This window comes from Crocuta crocuta, unplaced genomic scaffold, assembly GCF_008692635.1.
Source record: "Crocuta crocuta isolate KB4526 unplaced genomic scaffold, BGI_CrCroc_1.0 scaffold243, whole genome shotgun sequence".
Lineage (NCBI taxonomy): Eukaryota > Metazoa > Chordata > Mammalia > Carnivora > Hyaenidae > Crocuta > Crocuta crocuta.
Window position 1 is genome coordinate 1,944,581 of NW_027529596.1, and position 21,556 is coordinate 1,966,136.

Below are 21,556 nucleotides of genomic sequence, written 5' to 3' on the forward strand. Positions count from 1 at the left end.
GGCGTGAAAGCACATGGTAACCCGTAAATTTCTGTCTCATGAAAACACAAATGCTCTCCGTCCACTAAAAATGATAACCTCTAATTTTATTATCCTGTGAAACATCCATCAGTTTGGCGTCTGACTTGCCAATTTGATTCTAACATTTGTTTTTTCAATTGCCTGTAAATAACCAGTTGTTCGAATGTTCTTTGAACGAGCTTTACCCTCTAATAGGTTTCCCCATAAACTGACAAACTGAAAAAACTCTCTCTCTACTGTAAGCAAGAGTCCTATTTTAGCATTTAGGAAGTTATACTTTGACAAAGGCGAACCCAACAGAGAAGAGGGTTAGGGGCCTGCAGATGGCCTGGCCTGGCCGGGGCCCTCACGGGGACACTGCTGGACAGCTGGTGACCAGCTTCGCCCCTCTCCCGGTGTGGCCCTCGGCCCTCCCAGAGTTGGCCAGTGCCAGATTGCCGAGCAGTCAGATGCCTTTGCTTCCCCGGGGCCGGGCCCTCCGTGAGCGGAAGCCGTGCCTCGGAAGCGTCCAGCACAGCTGCCGGGAGACCCTCTCCTCTCTGGGATCGTGCAGGCCTCGGCCAGGCCCACCAGACTTGGCCCCAAGTTCAATAGAAATGTTTATTTGGAGGCCCTACTTTATTCACGTGATGGGTCCTTTAAAATTATTTATAGACAAAATCTTATTTTTATAAACCTTAAATCTTATTTTCCCACTGGCTTACACTTCAGTTATTTGTCAATTCTAGTTCCTTCTCAGAAATGTGGAGTCCGTACCTGGTGTACAAGGGCTTCCCAGGCCCTTTGCTGCGGCCCCACAGGCTGTCCAGGCCCGGCCCTCGTTATCAGAAGGATTCGTTCCCCCTGCTGTCGGAGGACTAAAGCCCCCAGTATTACCACCAGGGGGCAGCACCCCCTCCCTGGCCCGACTCCCCAGCCTCCCTGGAGAGCACCTATGCAGAGACAAGGCTCTCCCCCGGGTTCCTCTCTGCCATCGGGGGTCTCTCCCTGGTCTCGCTCTGGGGGAAGGACCCTCCGAGCTGCCCCAGCCAGCAGGCTCCAGCCTTAGGGCCCGCTTGTTTCCCCAGGGCCCACCTGTTTCTACACACCGAGCTCTCCCCCAGATGGATCTTCCGGAATGGCCCAGGAGACCCCACTCTTTTCATCTATAACTTTAAAGTTATATCCATTTGGCATCTCTTATGCCAGCCCTTGCCTGGTTCTGGCCCAGATTTGCGGGGGCCCTACAGGGGCTGTACTGGGCCGTATCCCCGATTCTTACTGTGGCGAGAGAAGGCAGAGGATCTGATGAAAGAAAGCGCACACAGCCACCAGGACAGCGTGGGCAGAAACGGGCCCGATATAAGGCTTTTTGCGGAGGGACAGTTGGGTGTTCTCTAACTGGGGCAAGCTTAGCCCACACCGGGTCACTCAGAAGTACTCATGTCAAGCCAGGACGGGCTGTTCCAGAGTCCCAGCGGCCTTGCCCACCCTCTGCACCAATCACTGATCAGGCCTTTAGCGTTTCTTTTCAGCTTCTGACACAACTCTCTGTGCAGCTGGGATCGGTCAGGAATTCTCACCCCTCTCCATGGAGGACAGAGCATTCCACCCCACTGTGCCTTCTGGGCGAGCGGCGCAGCTACGGGGAGAGGGGCTGGCGGGCAGGCAAGGCAGCGGGGGTCTCGGTCACAGATCACCAGCAAGAGGAGGAATTTCCCTCCTGCTGAAAACCAGCTCCACCTGCAGCTCGAATATGTCCCCCTTTCCCCAAGGCAACACCAGGGCAGAGATGGTTCAGGACGCTGGGCGGAGCCACAGCGCTTGGACGCGGACGTTACCTTATTGTAGCAGGGCAGGTGGCTGCCCTCGGGGGGCTGGTCAAAGCTGACCGGCACCTCCTCCAGCTCGCCGGCCTGACTCCGCATGCCAGGGCTGCTGGGGGTGGACGGCGGGCTCTGGAACGGTGACACCACGGCCTTGAGTCCGGGACTCTTGGGGGAGGCGCCAGGCAGCAGGGCTGCTGGGTCGAAAGCTAAGTTGGCCTGCCGAGAAAAGGTGACACATTTCAACCAGGGGTGGGACGGGATGGGCGCTTCTGCGTGAGCCTGCTGGGTGCCCAGCCTGGGGCTGCTCGGAACCCCGCAGTGAAGTGAGGCTTTTTGTGTTACTTCCTGACCAACCATCTGCTGTCACCTCAGGTCCCGTCCGTGGAAGCACTGCCTACCCAAGCCATCTTGGGCTACCTGGCTCACCACAGCCTGCGCTCCAGAATGCTCCAGAATGCCCAGAAAGTACAGCTTTGGCTCCAACAACATCCTGGAACAGATCCAACTTACAAAGAAGCCAAAACGGCAGCCGCCAGCGCCCGCGGCGCACGGTCCCACAGCACGTCAGCGCCCTTCCTCCACCTGCTCAGCGGAGCGACAGCAGCCACTGCCGCCGGGTGCCTACGATTTGCTACAGACTGTGCCGCCGGCTCTCGACAGCAGCCCCCCGTGCTCCATTTTGTTCTCAGGGCTGCCCTGGGCTCCACGCCAGGTCTGCCGGTCTCTTCAGCCATGTTGGCAGCTGGCCAGACAGGCTGGGGGACACAGCAGGTTGCCCGGCCCTTCCAAGCGGGAGCCCGTGGGGCAGACACCAGCGTGTGCCGCTCCCCGGGCCACGGCGGGGCAGGGGAACCCAAATTCACATGCACCCAGAAGGCAACAAAGGGGAGAGGCTACCCGAGGGTAACCGAGGCCGGAGGGAGCCAAGAGCTGGGCGGGCGTGGGGTGAGGCGGGTGCTCCCAGATGCACCTGTCCCAGCGGAGAAGGCCTGAGGCGTGGCTGCGGTCAGCACCGGGGCCTCTCTGCCGCCCTCACTGTCTCCAGACCCGGCCGGGTGGCGTCCTCCTGACGGGCACACAGCAGGGGGGACCCGCCCTCGCCAGGAAGGGACAGCGTGAAGGACAGACGGCACAGTGGGAAGTACAGGGGCCTCTCCACACACACAGACTTGACTGCAAAACTCAGATTTTTCACTTAATAGCTGCATGACCTCCAGGGAGTCCAATAAATAGCCTGAGTCTTGGACTCTTTATCTGTCCCAAGCGTTAGCCTGATGGCCTGAGTCCTTTGTGATCTGGTCCTTCGCACTCGCTCCTGCCGCCACCCACTCATACTCCACGCTCCCCTCCTCCCTCATCGTCCCCTCGGTGCCCCCTCGGCTGGAAGAAATACTGTCACTTATTTCTACCGTGATTTTAAAAAGGGCCCTACAGCAGGGGCACCTGGATGGCTCAGCTGGGTTAAGTGTCGGGACTCTTGATTTCCACTCGCGTCATGATCTCTTGGTACATGAGTTTGAGCCCCGCATCGGGCTCTGCGCTGGCAGCACGGAGCCTACTTGGGATTCTCTCTCCCTCTGCCCCTCCTCGACTTGTTCTCTCTCTCAAAATAGATAGACTTTAAACAAGAAAAGGCCTTATAACATGGACAAAACTGAGTCATGGTAAGAATTAAAACATAAAAGTTGCATAGCAATGCTGTGAGCCCAAGCCGTGTCAAAAAGCACCATATGGTGAGTGCCGGTGACAGGGCTTCAGGGCAGTGGACACTTGGGTTGGGGGTTTAAGGAAGTCTCCCTCCCTGCCCAATTTCAAGCTGAAAAATTTCCTCTGTAAGACTGCTTGCAAATAAAATACATTTTGCTAGCTAGCGGGAAACTTGAACTTGGAATTATGGACTACTCCAGTGAAGAAAAATCATACCTCATAACTCATCTAATAGAATATTTAGAAGGCAAGTCTAGGTGATGATGCATTTCTTAGTTCTGGGCCCCCTCCTTCCCAACAAAGCAAGGGCTCCTATGGGATCCGGCCAAACTGTATCCTGTTACTGACATTTTTCTTCTTTTTCTTTTAAAAGTAGGCTCCTGGGGCACCTGGGTGGCTCAGTCAGTTAAGCGTCCAACTTTGGCTCAGGTCATGATCTCACAGTTCGTGGGTTCCAGCCCTGCATTGGGCTTTGTGCTCACAGTTGGCTCAGAGCCTGGCTTTGTGCTCACAGCTAGCTCAGAGCCTGGAGCCTGCTTCAGATTCTGTCTCCCTCTCTCTCTGACCCCCCCCTGCTCACGCTGTCTCTCTCTCTTTCAGAAATAAATAAAAAACATTAAAAAAAAAAGTAGGCTCCAGGACTCATGACCCTGAGATCAAGACCTGAGCTGAGATGGAATGTCTGATGCGTAACCGACTGAGCCACCCAGGCGCCCCCTGCTGCTGACGGTCGGAAGGACCAGTGATCACAACCTCACTCAGCGGCTGAGCTGCCCAGAGAGGCTCCTCACTGCCGGGAAAGGGGAAGGAGACCAAGACTGTGGGGCCTCAGAGCAGGTGGGAACCAATTCCCGGCACCCAGACGGGGGCTGAGGTGGGCTGCAGGGAAGCCAAGGTGCAGGTCCTGGGCTACACCCCTCAGCTGGTGGAGCATCTGGACCCCTGCTGAGAGACCCTCCTTATGCCCACGAGCTGGTTTCCTCAGCTGGGCCCAGACGGGAGGCTACAGTGCGCGAGAGCCTTGCTGTCCTGGGTGATGCGCAGACCGGTGGAAGCCTTGCATCTCCCACAGGCCCTGTCCACACATGCCTCTGTCCTCTGCGCTCTGGCTCACGCTGTTCCCGCACCAGCAGCACTTTCCTCCTTCCCTTCTAGCCACCCATCCTGGAGGACTGGTCCAGGGTCCAGGCGTCTCAGAAGCCACTGACTCACTGCCCCTGCCCGCTCGCTCTCTCCTTGCTCTACCATTCTTGAGCATGGCTCTCACCTGGGGTGGCAGTGGGGGCAGCCGCGTTCCCCAAGACACCTGGAGACGTCTTTCATCGTCACAACTTGTTGGAGAGTGCTACTGGCATTGAGTGGGCGGGGCCCAGCGACGCTGCTAACATCCCGCCCTGCACAGGGCAGCACCCCGCCACAGAATTATCCTGCGCCAACGGTGCCCAGGCTGAGGACCCCCAATTTAGAGGAAGAGGAGCCCACACACAGCAAGTGCGCCATTTAGACCTCTGGGGTTCACGCTCCTTTACATCTCTTACTGTCCCATGTGTGACAATCCTGTGTCCCCCAAAAGGCTGTGAGCTCAAGTAGACGGCCGCACGGTTCAGTTCCAGCCCCAGGAACGCCGGCCAGCTGTGGCTGCAATGGTGAGGGCTCTGGGTTCACAGGCTGACAGATGGAGAGGCAGGCACTCCGAACAACAGGTTTGGCCACGCCAAGGCAACGCCTAGCTGCTGAACCTCAGCACTGTGTAAAGCTGAGATGGTTCGTGGGGGCTTGGGAGGGAGGACTTGGCTAGTCCTAGAGTGTTTCTTGGGCTAAAATGTCTTTTTCCTCAAAGATTCTTGAGACATCCCATTACCCACCAACCGACGTTAGCCGTTAACTTCATGAGCTCATGCTTGATATGTTTACTTTAGCTCTTTTCCCCTAGACAGGAGTCCTCTTCCTTCACAGCTGGTTATCAGAGATCAACCCTTCAGATGACAGATGGTGCTATCCCAGGAGGCCCAAAGACTTGTGCATGTTGGGTAAGAGGTGGGGTGGGGTCAGAAGTAGCAACGCGTAACCCTTCTGCACTTACCTGAAGCTTCTCAATCAGAGGCGAACTCTTCACCTTGAATTTAGGAGGGTGGCTTGCATTGGGCGGTGATTTCTATGGAGCAAATGGACCAAAACAAAGGAATCAGTGAAATGAAGGGAGGTGGGGTTCTGGCTGGAGCCCTGAAGGTTCAGGTGAAAGAAGAGAAGTAGTTGATTTCACCGCTTACCCACTTAACATCAGCAGCCCACTCACCTGGTCGGGGCCTGGGCGGGCTCCCCTCCACCCCTCCCTCATCTCACAGCCTAAGACCACTTGAATCTATGAATCAGAACAGGCTGGACAGACAACTAAGACACAGGTGGTCTCCTGTTTCAGAAAGGATGACTTCATGGTTATTATGGGGCAACAGACGATGGCTGAGGGGACGAGACCTTGACCTCATGACCTTCAACAGCATGAGCCAACAACGGGAGGGAATTCCAAAGAGAAAGGGCAAAATGACTATCTCTTCTGTTTATACAAACACCAGAAGAAACCACAGACCAAAGGTGAAACCTTACAGAAATATAACTGAAATTCCTCCCTTGAACTAATGATATTTTGGAAAAGCCAAACCACCAACAGTGTTATTTATAGATTATCATCTTCCAAAACATCGTTCATTTTGATTAAGCAGACATTTACTGGGTATCTGCTACGTTCCAGGCACTGTGTTGCCTGGTTATACAAAGATGAACGTGATTTAGTCTCTGGCCTCTAGAGGTGGTCAATGGCTGACACACACATTTAAAACTGTACGTATGGGGGCACCTGGGTGGCTCAGTTGGTTAAGTGTCTGACTTCAGCTCAGGTCATGATCTCATAGGTTGTGGGTTCGAGCCCCACATCAGGCTCTGTGCTGACAGGTCAGGGCCTGGAGCTGCTTCGGATTCTGTGTCTCCCTCTCTCTGTGCCCCTCCCTGGCTTGTGGTGTCTCTCTTGGTCTCTCAAAAATAAGTGTTAGGAGAAATTTAAAAATAAAAAACCATACGTGTGTTCTGCTAATTGAAGAGATCTTTGTGATGAACATATGTCAGGGAACTTGTCTGTGTTTTACTTTATGAAAAAAGATGGGCCCCTTCTCGTTTTGTTCCCTGCAACTTGAGTCTGGCTCCACAGGTAGATGATGACGGTTAACGATGGTGGTGGTGGTGACCCGAAGCCCCGGGTACTCACTTACCTGAATCACAGAAAGAAAACTCATCTCTTGGAAATATTCTGAGATACATACTGAGGGAGAAAATTGTATTTTAGTGATGGGAGAAGGAGGATTTACTCAACTGAACCCCTTGTGACCCTTCTAAGGCCCAACACTGAGGAAGAGGCACTGGAGGGGTGTGGTTCCCCCCTGGGACCTGGCTCTGGCGGGAGCCAGATGGGCGCCCTGGCCTCAGCCCCCCGCCAACACCCAGGCAGGCAGGTTAGAGTAAGTGATTCTAAGGACCCCTGCAGCCCCAAGGCGCCTCTGGCTCCATGAGTTTACATCATCAGACAAGCTCCAAGCAGTCTTGCAAAGAACCTTGTGTCGGTGACGAGTGCAAAGAGCTGTCAGCCCCAAATCAGTTGATTCCCATGCTTTATGGTGAAATTTCACATGAGCCAGTATTTCTAAAGAGACTGTTGAAGGAAGTGCAGCAACGATTTTGCTGACACACCTCACTTTATGTAATACCAGAAACTCTTCTCTTCTCCAAACGACCACTATTTTTTTTTTTTTTAAGTAGGCTTCACACCCAGCATGGAGCCCAACGCAGAGCCTTAACTCACGACCCCGAGATCAAGACCTGAGCTGAGATGAAGAGCTGGATGCTTAACCAGCTGGGCCATCCAGGCACCCCCTGACCACAACCTTCTGAAGAGAGTGGAAATTCAATAAATGCAGCCCTTTCACTATAGGACAGTGTGGGGAACCCAGCTCATGCTCCCCAAATCCTGGTTGGTTGGAATTGAGCAGCAAAGCAGGAAGACTCCAAAGCAGCTGCTGGTGCAGTTCCTAGGAATGGCAGCAGGTGGCAGCATCTCCTCTGCCTTGTAACACAGGACTCAGGCAGGTGGCTGGGCCTAATACCATCAAAGGAGAAAAACCAGCCTCAAGCTCTATGCGTATGTGTACAAGTCTACACGTGACGTTGCTATAATGCCTAGAAATTGCGAACCTGGTTTTTCAGATGGGAGTGTTCTTCAGCCCTTCTCTGGCAGACAAGGCAGGGTGTACGGCTGTATTCAATACCCTTTTGGTTAAGTCCTCCACGGAGGAATGACTCCTGGCTCCCCCACTGTCTCAGGCAGGAATGAAGGGATGGGGAGACCCTTCCCTGCACTGTGCCTTCGGAACTGAGCGGCAGCCTGATGGGGGCCCTCCCTTCAGGGCTCCCTGAAGTTTCGGCAGGCTGCGCCGTGGGAGTGCACAGTGTAGGACAGCGGGCCCCAGCCTCCGTCCAGCCCAGCCACACAAAGCTGGTTGTTCTTTTTATTGCTACGTGATTTTCTTTCTTTTTTTAAATTTTTTTAAATGTTTTATTTATTTCTGAGAGACACACACACACAGAGAGAGAGAGAGAGACAGAGAGAGAGAGGGGGGCAGGCAGTGTGAGTAGGTGAGGGTCTCAGAGAGAGAGAGGGAGATACAGAATCCAAAGCAGGCTCCAGGCTGAGCTAGCTGTCAGCACAGAGCCCGACGTGGGGCTCAAACCCATGAACCATGAGATCATGAGCTGAGCCGAAGTCAGACGCTCAAACAACCGAGGCCCCCAGGTGCCCCTGCTACGTGATTTTCAAGGTTACAGAAAGTCATTGATCCTGGAAGCAATGTCCTTCCTATGTGCAAGCAGCCTGTCACTCCAAGCAGGACTTTTTCCTCTAATGTCCACCCTCCTATTCATCCAGCCCTCGGCTCTTATATGCCATTTAACTGCCGGGTGGTACCCCAGGATGAGCCTGTAGATTATTTCTCCCAGAGCCAGGGAGCTAACCTGACTTATTCTACTTTTATTCCAGAGAATAAAACATCCCCGTCTGGCCCCCATCATCCATTTGGTTAGTGTTCTTGTCCTACTTCACAAATAAGGAAGAAGGCTCAGTGCAGTGCGGTGGCTTGTCCAGGGCCAAGGCTGGGTCATCAGGGAGCAGCCTCCCAGGAGGCTCCTAACGGCCAAGGCCTCAGCCTATTGCCCAGGGGCTGAAAGTCACAAGGAGAAGTTGACCCTCGGTAAAGAGAACTTGTTGCTATGTATTTGGTCATGGCACAGGCTAATAACCCCATGAAGCCGTATGACCATAATGTCGGTGCTTGAGAAAATGCCAACAAAAAACCTCAGTTTTTAAACCCTGTCTCTTGGGGTTCCCGTTCCAGAAGAAGACCCTTGTTCAGTGTGTGGGGGAGCGATCTCTGAGCAGTGGGGCTCTAGACACCCCCACCCCACTGTACCAGGGGCAGCTGTGAGTGTCCACTTTCTCTGGTGGGCTCTGGCCAACAAGCCCCGGGGGGGCGGGGAACAGATCTGAAAACTGCTGCTCTCCTCTATGTGTTCGTTACACAGGTGGTCAAGGTCACACAGGTATCTAGTGTCTACTGTTGGGCTGCTGGTCCCCAGAAGGGAAGGGGGCGGGAGGTAACTGAAGTAGGATCTGGGAACTGAGCGGTCTTTGGTTTGCCTGCTCTCTCTAAAGGTCGGCTTCCCGCTGGACGAGAGAACATGTGAGCTCATTTCTGGGGGAGCATGCCGGGAGCACAGTGAAGGCCCATGGGCTGCTGGGGCGGGGCACGGACAAGTCACGCTTACAGCTACAATTAGATGAATAGGGTAGGTACACACGCAATCTGCTAACCTACCGCTGGCTCTGACCTATGATGCCAGAGCCTGCCTGATGCCGGTAACACTGGCTATTTGTATGTGAGGGCAACGAGGCCTCTGTGTGCTCGGATTTTCTTCCAGTGATCCAGAACGATAGCCAGTGTTTGCGAGGACATCACAGAACCACGGCATTCACTCACGAGGCAATTCTGCCTTATGTAAGCGCCGCCTCTTTCCGGGAGTCTTCTCCACAAAGAAGATGGTGAAAGCCGGACCTGAGTAAAATGTAATTCTCTACGGCCCGCTCTCTGTGTTGAAATTCCCAGGCCTGAGGAACAGTGCTCCTGTCCTTGACAGACCCTGAAGGGGGCTCCGTAAGAGAGAGCGGGAAGGAACCGGGTTTCCAAAGCAAAGGATTCCAGAAGCAGTAAGAGGAGACTCATGCCTGAATCTGAAAGGGAGAAGGTCCCCGTCCAGGTTTCAAGGTCTACAAGTGTGCGTCCTGTGCCCTGTCCTGTCAGAAGGAGAAGGCACACCCATAGCCAGTGTCCCCGAGCCCGGGAGCAGCACTTACCTCCTCACCGTTCTGGCCCAGCTCTACCTTGGGGGGGAACAGGGGGAGGGAGCAGGGCGGTTTCCTTCTTGTTGGCTTACAGGCTGGTGTCTGGAGGGAGGGGACGGACAGACACACAGAAAGAAAAAGAGAGAGAGGTAATCAGACAACAGGGAGGAAGGGGAGGAAGCGGAAGCTGGTTTAGGAATGGGNGTCCTGCTGCTGCCGGAGCCTCCTCTTACTTGGGAGTCATTGGCCTGAAACAGCATCTCAAAATGACATCTGTTTCCAGCCTCCGGGCGCTGCCAGCACCTTAGACCAGCACTATCTCCCTCCCCCTTTATGACAGTCCTATCGCGTCTACAAGTCAAGGACTGGCTTTTCAGATAAACAACTGAATTTTCAGTAAAACAAAAGCACAAAACACTGCACCTAAAAAAGCATGATAGCTGCGCCTTTGTCCCGAGGGGCCACCCCCGACCTTGGGGGCCCTTCCTCCCTGGTCTCATGAGCTCTTCAGATTGCGTGACTCCAGAAAATCTAGCCCAAATCTCTCCAGCATAACGACACCCGCTTTTACTCTGTCCTCTCCAGCAAGATACCTCTGGAGCCCACTGGTCACGGGATCCCTGTCCTTCTTCATCCCTGGCTTCCTCTCTGAATGCGCTTTCTGTAACTTTTCTCTTCCTCCTCAAGTCTCAATTCATAATCTTGCCATAATCAAGGCAACCCCTTGCCTTGCTCCGGATTCCTGGACCCTGGGACAAGGCCGAGCATGGCATATCTTTATTCAGGAACAGTCCAGGCCTGGCACTGCTGGGCGAGACCTCAGTCTCCCACGGTGGATGATCAAGATGGAGCTGAAGCCAGGCTTCCATCCTTCAGGCTCTCTGCCCCGGGCCTCCTCCCTCCCGGCCAGAGTGTAAGCCTCACTCTGGTGAGGAAAGATCCTGCACAGGCCAGCAGCATGGCCACATTCCTCACATTCAGAGGGACCCCTCTCTGGCTTCTCTTCCTAATTTGGTAATTACCAAGCCTCCTCCCTCCCTCTTCTCCAGGCCTGACCCAGACTTCCCCTTCCTCCAGCCCCCTTCCAGAAGAGGGGCTCGGAAGACGCCTGACTCACCTCCTTTGCAGCCGCTGCCTGCTCCCTAAACCGCCCAGCCAGCTGGGCCACCGAGGGGGGCGCCGAGTCATCCACCCTGGCACCGGTCTCTGCCGATCTTTCCTGGCAAACCAAGGGGAAGCAAAAGTTAACCAGCAAATACACACTCAGCTCTTGTCAGTGCTGCTACTGGGTGTCACCCACGGCACTTGTCTGGTGGCCCTACGCGGAGAAGCTGTGACAATGAGGTCTTTCAACGGCATCTTGCAAGTGGCCCTGGCGTCCAAGGGTTTTAAAAAACCATCTAATCGACCGCATTTAGTGAAGAGTAACAGTGTGCTCAGCCCCGAGTCCTGTCCTGAAGGGGAACCCAGGGACTTGGGAGGCAGTATGAGCCCTGTGTCCTTCATTCTGCAAAGACCCAGACTGAAAGGGGGCATCCGAAGGGAAGAGGATGTAGGAGTCTCCTTCCCTGGGGTCAGAAGAGGGTTTCAGCAGTGGGGGCTGGCAAAACGCATTGGCAAGCGAGGCCTCAAGCGTATGAAATGGGGTAAGCAAATGCCCCTCGTTAAACTTTCAGTGTGTATGTACGTCTCTCTTCCTTCCTTAACTGAACCCCTTGGACAAAGAAGCGTTCGGCACGTTATTTGCTGAATTAATAAACAAGTGGCATGATGGTGTGCCTGGGTGGCTTAGTCGGTTAAGCGGCCGACTTTCGCTTAGGTCATGATCTCGCGGTTCGTGGGTTTGAGCCCCGCGTCGGGCTCTGTGCTGACTGCCAGCTCAGAGCCTGGAGCCTGTTTCAGTCTGTGACTCCCTCTCTCTCTGACCCTCCCCTGCTTACGCTGTCTCTCTTTCTCTCCTAGAAATAAATAAAACATTTAAAAAAATTAAAAAAAAATAAACAAGTGGCATGAGAGGCAGGTGGCACGGCAGGTGAAAGCCAGAACCCCTGGATTCAACGGCCCCTCCCCCCCATCTCTCCCTAGCTCAGTGACCTGGGCAAACGACGTCACCTTCCTGCGCCTTGACGGGGACAACAGTAGCACATCGCTGGTAGGCTTGGTCTGTGGATTAAATCATTTACTATCTGTTTGAAGGGCTGGGACCGGGCCTGGCACACCGTCAGCGCTGGGAAGATTGGTTTAAATCACTACAGCGACGGGGTCCTGCCCAGAAGCCTCGTGATGATTCAGGTCAGGCCCCTGGCACCGTGCATTTGTCTCTACAGCACCTCCTCCCTTTCCCTTCTGTCCGTTTTTGCTGCTGGACCCGCAGGGGAGTTAGGCTTCCCCACGATGGCTCCACGCCCGCTGGTGCCCCTTCTGTGCCACCAGCGCAGACCACTGCCTCCCTGCGGCCGCCCTCGCCCCGTGTGCCTCCAGGCTCCCCCAGGAGGCCAAGACGCAGCCCGGACACCGTCCACCCCCACCTGCCACTTGTCACTGCGACACGACACACTCGGCTTGCGTGCGGCCTCCGAAGTAACTGTTTAAACGTCTCTCCTACAGACGTTAGGCTTCTGTGTTTTGTGACCACGTTGGCGGCATTTCTCACACCCCTGCAAACGCTCGCTGCCTCTTCCCCGCCTCACGTCTGGCCTCACGCTGGAAGGATCCGGGCAGCTGCTGGCCCAACAAAGCCCACTTCCCCGTGGGGCGCGGACGCCGCGGACACCCCGCACGCTCCCCTCTCCCGCGCCCCGGCATACTACACTCAGAGACACACGGGCACGCATGCGCATGCCGACGCGGTACATCCGCACGCACGCGCGCGCCAACGCACCGGGCGTGTACGCAGGCGCGCGCGCGCGCCAACGCACATGCGCACACGCGCTGCACACGCTTCCGGGCGTTCGTTTCTGTGCCGTGGTGTGTCTCCACGGGGGGGGAGGGGGGTCGCTGTAAATGTCTCTGGCTGCTCCCGACGCTGCCCGGTGGGGCGGGGGCCCGGCAGACCCCGCCCCCACCAAGGNGTTTAGAGACGCGGAAGAAGTGCTGGGACTATGGACCTTCAAATCTGAGAACAGGGTGTTCTGAGGAAAGACCGGTCCATCTTTACTGTTTCCGGCTAGAATTCAAGGTCAAACGCATTCCAGCCTAAACACCAAATGCTGACTTCGCATAAAGGTGTGAAAGGATTCACCTCGAATATTCAAGATGCCAGGTTCTCCGCGATGCTGGGGAAGAGCGGGGGAATCCGATGCCCACCCCCGAGAAGGGCCCGCAGGGCAGGGTCACAGGATGCACACCCGTCTGCCTGCCACACCTGCCACGATGGGGGTTGTCCGAGGCGAACAGCTCATCCTTTGGGAACAACGGAGAGGCTTCGGGCACAGGGAGATTAACTGAGCCGCTCTTGGCAAAGACGCCAGGCTGATCGGTTTGTCCATCTGTCTAACTTCCTGCCCACATAACAGATCAGTCTCTCCGTCCGTTGCTATTTATTGCTCGGGTCCTGCTGACAGCGTACTTTACCTCAGCTTCGAAGGCACCAATCGCGGGTGTGCAGGAAGATACATTCCAGATAAAAATAGAGCCGTACAGGAATCAAAAACTCCTCCCGAACTTCCCCGTCTCGAAACTGGGCTTGGCCAGGGGCTCAGAAGTGAGAGAGCTACGAAGCTTCTGGAAGCATTTAGGGCTTAAAAGCTGGGTTGAAGGAAAGATTGTAATACATCTGAGTTTGTTTCCCTGGGGCCCAATGAATGACTTTTCTTTAGAATGTCTAAGGACGCCAGAGCTCGTCGAAGCTGGCAAATCCACCACCGGCCCCTCTTCAGACTCTTACTCTATGTTGTAGAGGACTGCCTTTTCCTAGCTAGCACATCGCAGCCCAGAAAGGGCAAGCGACTTAGCCAGAGTCACACAAGAGGAAGCCAAACACAATAATCTACAAACATTGTACTCCAACACGTGATAACCCAGCAATGGATATTAGTTAAGTAGTATAATTTGTGAATGTGTCTTGAACACTGTAAAGTGCTATATGAAGAGTGAGATTGTTATTAGCCACTGGGTTGCACAGATACAATGGAGGAAGCATGGCCTTGGAGATGGACAGGCGCCGGTAGCTCAGCCTGTTTGAAGTTCTGCCTGGATTTCTGCCTTGTGATTCTCCCAGGTACAGCTACTGGCCTCCTCCAGTGGTCCGGTGGCACACCACCTCAGGTCCAGGTTAGTGAGCAACTTCACTAGCTTTCTGTCTTGGCCCTGAGGCTGGTTTGGTAAGGCCATGCTCTCACCTGGACTGAGGAGGACGTCCATGTCCTTGCCTAGTCTCCGACTTTCCTGGGACCCCTCAGCCTCCCCGGGATTAAGTGTTCTTTCTCTGTCCCTAAAATGTCCGTGAAGTATTTAACACAGCGCCTGGAACTTAGAAGGTCCTTGTTGAAAGACCCAGCCCGCAGTGTCAGGGCTTGGGTCTCTGTTCCCAGGGTCATGGACACCCGGAACTTACCCCTCTGGACCACAGGAGGGGTCACGGGACTCCCCGGGCCTGCATCCACACTGAGTCTTAATCACTGCTTAGACCTCAGCTCATCCTTTCTTCTTGGGCCAATCAGCACGTCTTAAATCTGTTGTCTGGGCTCCTCTCCCACTGTGTCTTGCTTTAGTTGACATGTTCACGGACTGTAGGTCTCCGTTCCATTTTCCTGGGCCCAGATCTTGCTTACCAAGCCCTCCCTGCTACCATTCCAGCCCGCCTCTGCCAGCCAGCTTGGAAACCGCTTCTGTGGTTCCTGTCTGACTTTTGCCTAGGCCAGAAAGAGAAATCACCTCTGGTGTTTACTTTCCATTTCTATGGGACTTTCTTCTGAGAACTGAGGAGCCCCTGTGTCTGGACAGCATGGAACTTCCCCCAAGCTGTTGCCGTGTTGAGTAAATACAGTTTGCACGCTGCCTGCCATCCACATAGTGGAATCTTTGTGTATGGGCCCGCACTGGGCTCTACCTACCTCCCTGGCTCTGCCCCCATCTCTCCATCCTCCACCTTGGCCCAAAACGGAAGGTTCTCTGGCTCACCAGAAACAGGCCAGACAACCAGAGCGTTGAAAATACAAGGTATGCTTGCTTCCTTGCTCTTCTAGATGTACAGTGGATCTTAACACAGTCACGTAAGGGATTCACTCTCTTCCAACGGGACCACACTTAAACTGTCACTTCAGAGGGATCAACAGACAGTCTCTCTGGGATGCCACAGTGGTTCCAGAGTCTTCCTTAACACCCTTGCCTTATCCCTGACTCTTCAGTTCACCCCAGCGTCCAGCCATTACCATCCTCGGATGATGCAAACGGCATTGGACCGGGAGCCAGGTGGGCCCATTTGACTTGCTTACATACTCAGAGCACCTGCTCTGTGGGAAGCACTCTCCTTAATAGCACTTGACACATTTCCTGTAACCTTCACAGCACCACTGCCAGAAGAAGAAAGTACCCAGAGTTGCTGAGTGACTTGCTATTCAAGTTAGGGTGTGCCAGCACCACAGTTCTCTAGATTCCAAAGCTCTAGCTCTTTCCAGACCAGCATGCTAAATAACTCTAGTGCTTTACTGGAAGGGTTATCTTATTCAGACATTAATACCTTACTCTGTCATCAGTAAACATTTACTGTTCTAGGCCCTGGGATAGAACAGCAAACAAGACAGATTTCTTACCCTTAAGGGGTTGCTATCCCAGCAAGGGAAGCAAACCTCGAACATACACACAGATAAATAAGATCGCCTTTTAAATGCTAAGGAAGAGATAAAATAGGGCACTTTATCTCTGGGGGGTGTGGGGCGACATCTATGAGGGAAGACATTTATCATCCGACTTAAATCCCAGCTGGGGAAAGGATGGGAGGAAAACTCTTCCGAGCAGAAAGCTCAGATAGGAAGGCTGAGGGCCAGAGCGAAAAGCGCGGTAGGGACGTGTTGTATACACGAGACAAGGGGGCGGGGAGGGCAGCCTGGGGCCTGCCATGTGGGAAGCAATCTGTATTTTACTCTGAGGGAATGGAACGCCATTTGGAGGGTTTCAAGGACGGGTGTGACCTGGGTCACACGTAAGAGGCTGCTCTGTGGAGGACGGGTGGGAAGTGGATGTGGAGACCAGGAGGAAGGTTCTGGCAGTGGTCCAGGCAACGGTAGAGCGGCCAGGCTTGCAGCAGGCAGGGGGTGCGAAGGGGGGCGCTGGGGGTAGGACAGCGAGGAATTATCGATGCACGGGGTCTGGGACGCAGGGGACGGGAGCAGCCAAGGAAGGCTCCCGGAAGTCTGACTTGGACAACGGGATGCAGGGGTATTTTCCTGGGCCGGGGCGGGCTTGTTGGGGAGAGAAATGCGAGTGAGGCTAGATGAAATTGAACAGTTCTTCGTTGCTCATGAAAGTCTGGACTGTCTGTTGATACCCAAGGGAGACACGGTACAGGGAGCCGAATGGACGCCCACATCTGGAGCTCAGAGGCGGCCACCAGGCTGGAAACGAAACTCACTAGAGCTGGTATTTGCCATCACAGGACTAGACGAAATCACAGGATACACAGACGAAGGAAAGGAAGGGGTCCACAGACTGAACTCTGGGCCATCTCCTTATCAGCGCTGAGCTGGCTTCGCTCACAAAGGTGGCGACACTGCCCCTGTGGCTGCAAAGCCAGCCCCGAAGACTGCAGACGGGAGGAGTCAACGCCAGCAGATTTCTGTGGCCGAGGTGACAGAAGGTAAGAAATCCTGGAATGTCACTGGACAGAAAAACATCACGTCCTTCACACATGCTGCTGTCCCTTATTCCTCATTTCTTGAGCATCTGTAGATGCTGCAGGATGCACTGGGGTAAGAGTGGCCCTCACAGAGGAAACAGCCTTCAGAGGAGGTGGGAATGGAAAGGAGGTGACGAAGGAGAACAGCAACATGATGAGGCAGAGGAATAGAAACGGTGGATGTGAATGCTGATCAAATATTTCATATATGGGCGCCTGGGTGGCTCAGGGGTAAGCATCCAATTTCGACTCAGGTCATGATCTCACAGCTTGGCTCGTGAGTTCAAGCCTCCCATCGAGCTCTGTGCTGACAGCTCAGAGCCCGGAGCCTGCTTTGGATTCTGTGTCTCCCTCTCTCTCTGCTCCTCCCCTGCTTCCGCTCTGCCTCTCTCAAAAACAAACATTAAAAAAATTTTTTTAAACCAACAAATATTTCATGCACGTCCAAAAAAGTCCCAAATATCCCCTACCTACCCACTTATAGGCTTTAAGGATCTGAAAATAGCAGGTCCTTGGCCTCTGAGAATCTCTCCCGGGGAAACCCAGGTAAAGTACTGTGCTTGCAGGAAGGATGGGCCCCTGACCCGGGGAGTGTGTCCCTCCTGAGGACCTTCAGGGCTTCCCATTCCTCCCAGGATGTGGCCCAGCAGCATAGACAGAGTTCAGCAGCCCTCAGTCAGCAGGACACAGTGCCGACTGCTTTAGTGGTCTCAGAATCAGTGTAGCCCACAGCGCCAGGGGCCTGGAGGGTCGTCCAGGTGGGGTCAGCTGGGTGAGCGGCAGCGGTGCAGGCAGGGTTAGGGTCCAGCTGCGACCCAGCTAACAGCAGGGACAACGGAAGTGGGACAGAGATGCTCATTCTGAGTGCCATTATAGTGACGGGACCTTAAAGATGTAATTTGGGAGATCAGGTATGTTAAATTTCTTTACAAAAACCGGTCAGCTATTGGACAAGCATAAGGAAAACATTTATTTTGAGTCTGACGCGGTTGGCAATGCACAGGGACAATTTGACAGAAGTGGAAAGAACAACCCATTCAGAGTCAGACCTGGGTTTCAGTCTTGGCTCTGACGTATGGTGGATGTGGACCTTTCTGACCCTCAGTTTCCTCATTTGTAAACAGAATTGCTGACATCCATCAGCCTCTGCTCCAACCCAGTGTGCAACATGTGCCCTGTTTTCTGGAGGCTGCACCATAGGGTGTCCCCTAGACACCAGCAGGTGGCTGATATCCCCAGAATCCCCACAAGATTCAGAATTAGCCCCATCTACCCTAGGAAGCACATATACCTGACTATATTATCGTGCCCTGAGTGAGGCGGTAGAGCACAGAGCTCAGGCTTTGAGCCGGACTGCCTGGGTTCAAATCCCGGCTCTGCATTTACCAGTTCCATGGCCTTGAACAACTTACCTTAACTTTTGTGTGCCTCAGTTTCTATCTGTAAAATGGGGACGATGGTGGTAGCACCTATATGGTCATTGAGGGATTTAATGAGCTCATGTATGTAAAATGCTTAGAATGGAGGATGGAATAAAGTTAAGTGTTCAGAGCAGTTAGTTTTTACTAAATGCTGGCTATGGGGCTAGCAGCTCCCATAAATGTGCCCAGGCGTGTCCACGGTCTCAGCTAATGTACTCTTGCCCTTCCATTCCCTCTGGGTCACAGCAGCCTAGGGAGCCCCAGCTGGCTAAGATGGGCTCCTGCTGCTTCCTGCCAGCCTTAGTTCAAGAGCGGGCTGTCTTACTACCGAGGCAGCCTCCTAACACTCCACCACCGAGTGTCCAAACCATCACTGAGAAGCTGATGTGCACAGTAACGAGCAATTAAAACAATAAACAAAACTAAGTTTAATTTTATGGTGTTTAGGGTCATGACATAGATCCCAGCTCTCCAAAGCTCTGTGGAAAATCAAAACAGCTGGATCAGAATATCAAGTCCATGTCCACTCACTGATGAATGGATAAGGGGCTGTGGCATATCCACGTACTAGACTGATACTTGGCCATAAAAAGCAGTGAAGTGCTGATCATGCTACAACATCGATGAATGCTGAAGACGTGACGCTTGCTCAGTGAAAGAAGCCAGTCCCCAAAGACCACATATTGCACGATTCCATTTATATGCAAAGTCCAGAAGCAGCAAATCTATAGAGACAAGAGAGTAGATTCCTAGTAGATCACCGTGTTGTAGATTACTGCAGACAGCAGGGGTTGCCTGAGGCTGGAGGGGACGGAAGACCAGGAGGCGGGCGAGTGCTAAGGGGGATCTTTTTTGTGCGGTGACGAAAATGTTACAAAATTGACCGTGGTGATGGTTGCACAACTCCGAATATACTAAAAACCGTGGAATTTAACCCTTTAAATGGGTGAATTGAAGGCTATATAAATTCTCTCCCAATACAACTTGTTGGTTTGGGAGTGGGAGAGGCCAGTGGAGAGAAAACAGCTCGTGTCCATGTTCCTGACTCCCCTTCCTTCGTGGTCAGCATCCTCCTCCCGCAGGCTCGGGCTTTCCCAGGCTCCCAGCATGCCTTGCAGCTGCAGACCTATGTCAGGAGTGTCTCGCCGCTTGCTGCTGGACGGGCCCGTCATGCAATCAGGTACCTTATAGGTTTGTACGGAAGACAGAATGAGTTTGATGCCAAGCACCCAGCAAAGAGCCTGACACTTAGGGGGCACTCAGTCCACGGTCGTTCACTTATCTATCCACTCCGTGAATATTTATTGACCATCTATCATGTGCCCAACACGGCCTAAGTGTGGGGATGTGAAGACGAAAGCTCATGGTCCTGGAGCTCAAGGAGCTTCCAGTCTGGCTGAAAGACTACCACAATGCAGAAAGACCACGGCTCTGGCTGAAAGACTACCACAATGCAGAAAGACCACGGCTCTGGCTGGGAAATGCATGCCACTGTGGTAGAAGCTCAGGAGAAGGGCACTTAAGCCACGTGAGTGAGTCAGGGAAAGCTTCACAGAGAAAGTGACGCTCAAGCAGTCTGGAAGGGTAAGTCAGAGCCTGCCAGGAGGGATGGAGGGATGGGGGGGGCGAGGGAAGAGGCCTTGTCAGGCACAGGGGACCCACTGGCAGGTGCAAAGTGTGGAAGACTAGTATGTCTTTGGGAAACTAATTGGTTCAATATGGTCTAAGCGGAAAGAGGGATGGAAAAGAGGTAGAGAAACAGGAAGACGTGTCTTGTCCAGGCTGAGGCAAGTCCATTTAAGCTGGGCCCTAGCACTTCCTTATTAGCTGATTCACCTTGGGCACATCTTGATTTCTCTGAGTCTCAGTTTCATTACCTATACAATCAGGCTGATAATCCCTGTCTCACCGTGTTGTGATGAGCAGGGTAGGAGATCATGGCCATCGGAGCCAACACTTCCTGTGAGCTTCCTCGTGCTAGGCCCATACCCGCAGTGCTCGCTGGGCACGAGGGACGCGCAGGATGAAAGCTGTGATGCCGAGGCTGTGCTACGGAATGTGGACTTCATTCCCTAGGCTAGGGCGAGCTAATAAAGCGTTCTGATCGGGAGCTATAGGACTTGCTGTTCAGGAGCATCACTCTGGAAGCCAGTGGTACATAACAGGTGTTTCCATCCGTTCTGGTGCTCGGGCAACTGGAGGGATCTGGTGCTCTGTGAAGGCGGTGCTGTTGAAAAGGGAAGTGTGTTTCCATCGCCACCTCCTTCCTCCTCTCCTCCTTTGCTTCTCCTCCTTCTGTTAGGATTATAGCTTGCTACCGCCTAACACAGGGAGCTCCCAGAGGTTTGCCAGTAAGGACACTAGGTAGGCCCTGAGCATAGTCCTGCATCTGTCCCTTTCTCGTGTCACTTGAGCTCCTGAAGCCTCAGCCTCCTCGTCCGTGCAGTGAGAATAATGCCTGCCTCCCCTTCCTCATGGGGTAGTTGTGAGGCTCGAAGGACACAAGGGGAGGGGAAACAGGTGGCCAGGATGGGTACTGTCTGCACCCCAGCGTTTATGGGCTGCTGGGGGACAGACGGTTCAAACGCATCCGGATGTGACAGATCTGCGTGATAGGCGTAAGTGGCCCCCGAAGATGTCCACATCCTAATCCCTGGAATGTGTGACTATGGCCAGTCCTGTGGCAAAGGGGAATGAAGGGACGGAATGAAGACTGCTAAGCAGCTGCCCCAACACAGGGACACTGTCCTGAAGTAGCTGGGTGGCTCCAGTGCAGTGGCGAGGGCTCCTAGACGTGGCAGAGTGGGCTGAAAGGGGGGTCCGACTCGGAGTGAGGCTGTGAGGAGGGCGCACCCCGCCACCGCTGGCCCGGAAGATGGAGGAGGGCAGGCGGCCTCAGAGCTGGAAGAGGAGAAGGCGGCTGCTCCCCTCGAGCCTCGAGAAGTAACGCAGCGCGGCGAGGCCGTCGGGGCTCGTGCCCGCCGGAGCTGCAGAGCAACGGACTTACATCATGTAAGCTACGAACCCTGTCACACTGGCCGCGGGAGAAGGAGACTGTGAGCCACAAGTTCTTGCCGAGCACCTGTCCCCGGGCTGTGTGTCTGGGCTGCGGGTCACAGCGCTGAAGACGCCGCGCCTGCTCCCCCGGAACCCATGTTCGGTGGGGGGGCCAGCAGCGAACAAATGAACCAGTGGATGTGTAGTATGTGAGTGGTGCCAATGCTCTGAATGGTTAGCCTGAGAGAAGGGGCGCAGGCACTGCTTCTGGGGCGTGATCACAGGAGACCTCCGGAGGGGGAGGGGTGGGGGGAGGTAGAAGGGGAGG

The 21,556-nt window shown here is 54.1% G+C and overlaps 1 protein-coding gene across 1 annotated transcript in view; it reads right to left on the minus strand.

Moving 5' to 3' along the window:
• Nucleotides 1-12,563, minus strand: part of RCSD1 (RCSD domain containing 1) — a gene marked incomplete at its 5' end in the record, with an annotated part of 17,667 nt that extends 5,104 nt beyond the window's left edge. The window contains 5 exons of the mRNA XM_077761763.1: nucleotides 1,842-2,045; nucleotides 5,620-5,691; nucleotides 9,988-10,077; nucleotides 11,093-11,194; nucleotides 12,504-12,563. Of these exons, the coding sequence (XP_077617889.1) occupies nucleotides 1,842-2,045; nucleotides 5,620-5,691; nucleotides 9,988-10,077; nucleotides 11,093-11,194; nucleotides 12,504-12,563 (528 nt within the window). The remainder of the gene's footprint in view (nucleotides 1-1,841; nucleotides 2,046-5,619; nucleotides 5,692-9,987; nucleotides 10,078-11,092; nucleotides 11,195-12,503) is intronic.
• Between the last annotated feature and the right edge of the window lie 8,993 nt (nucleotides 12,564-21,556).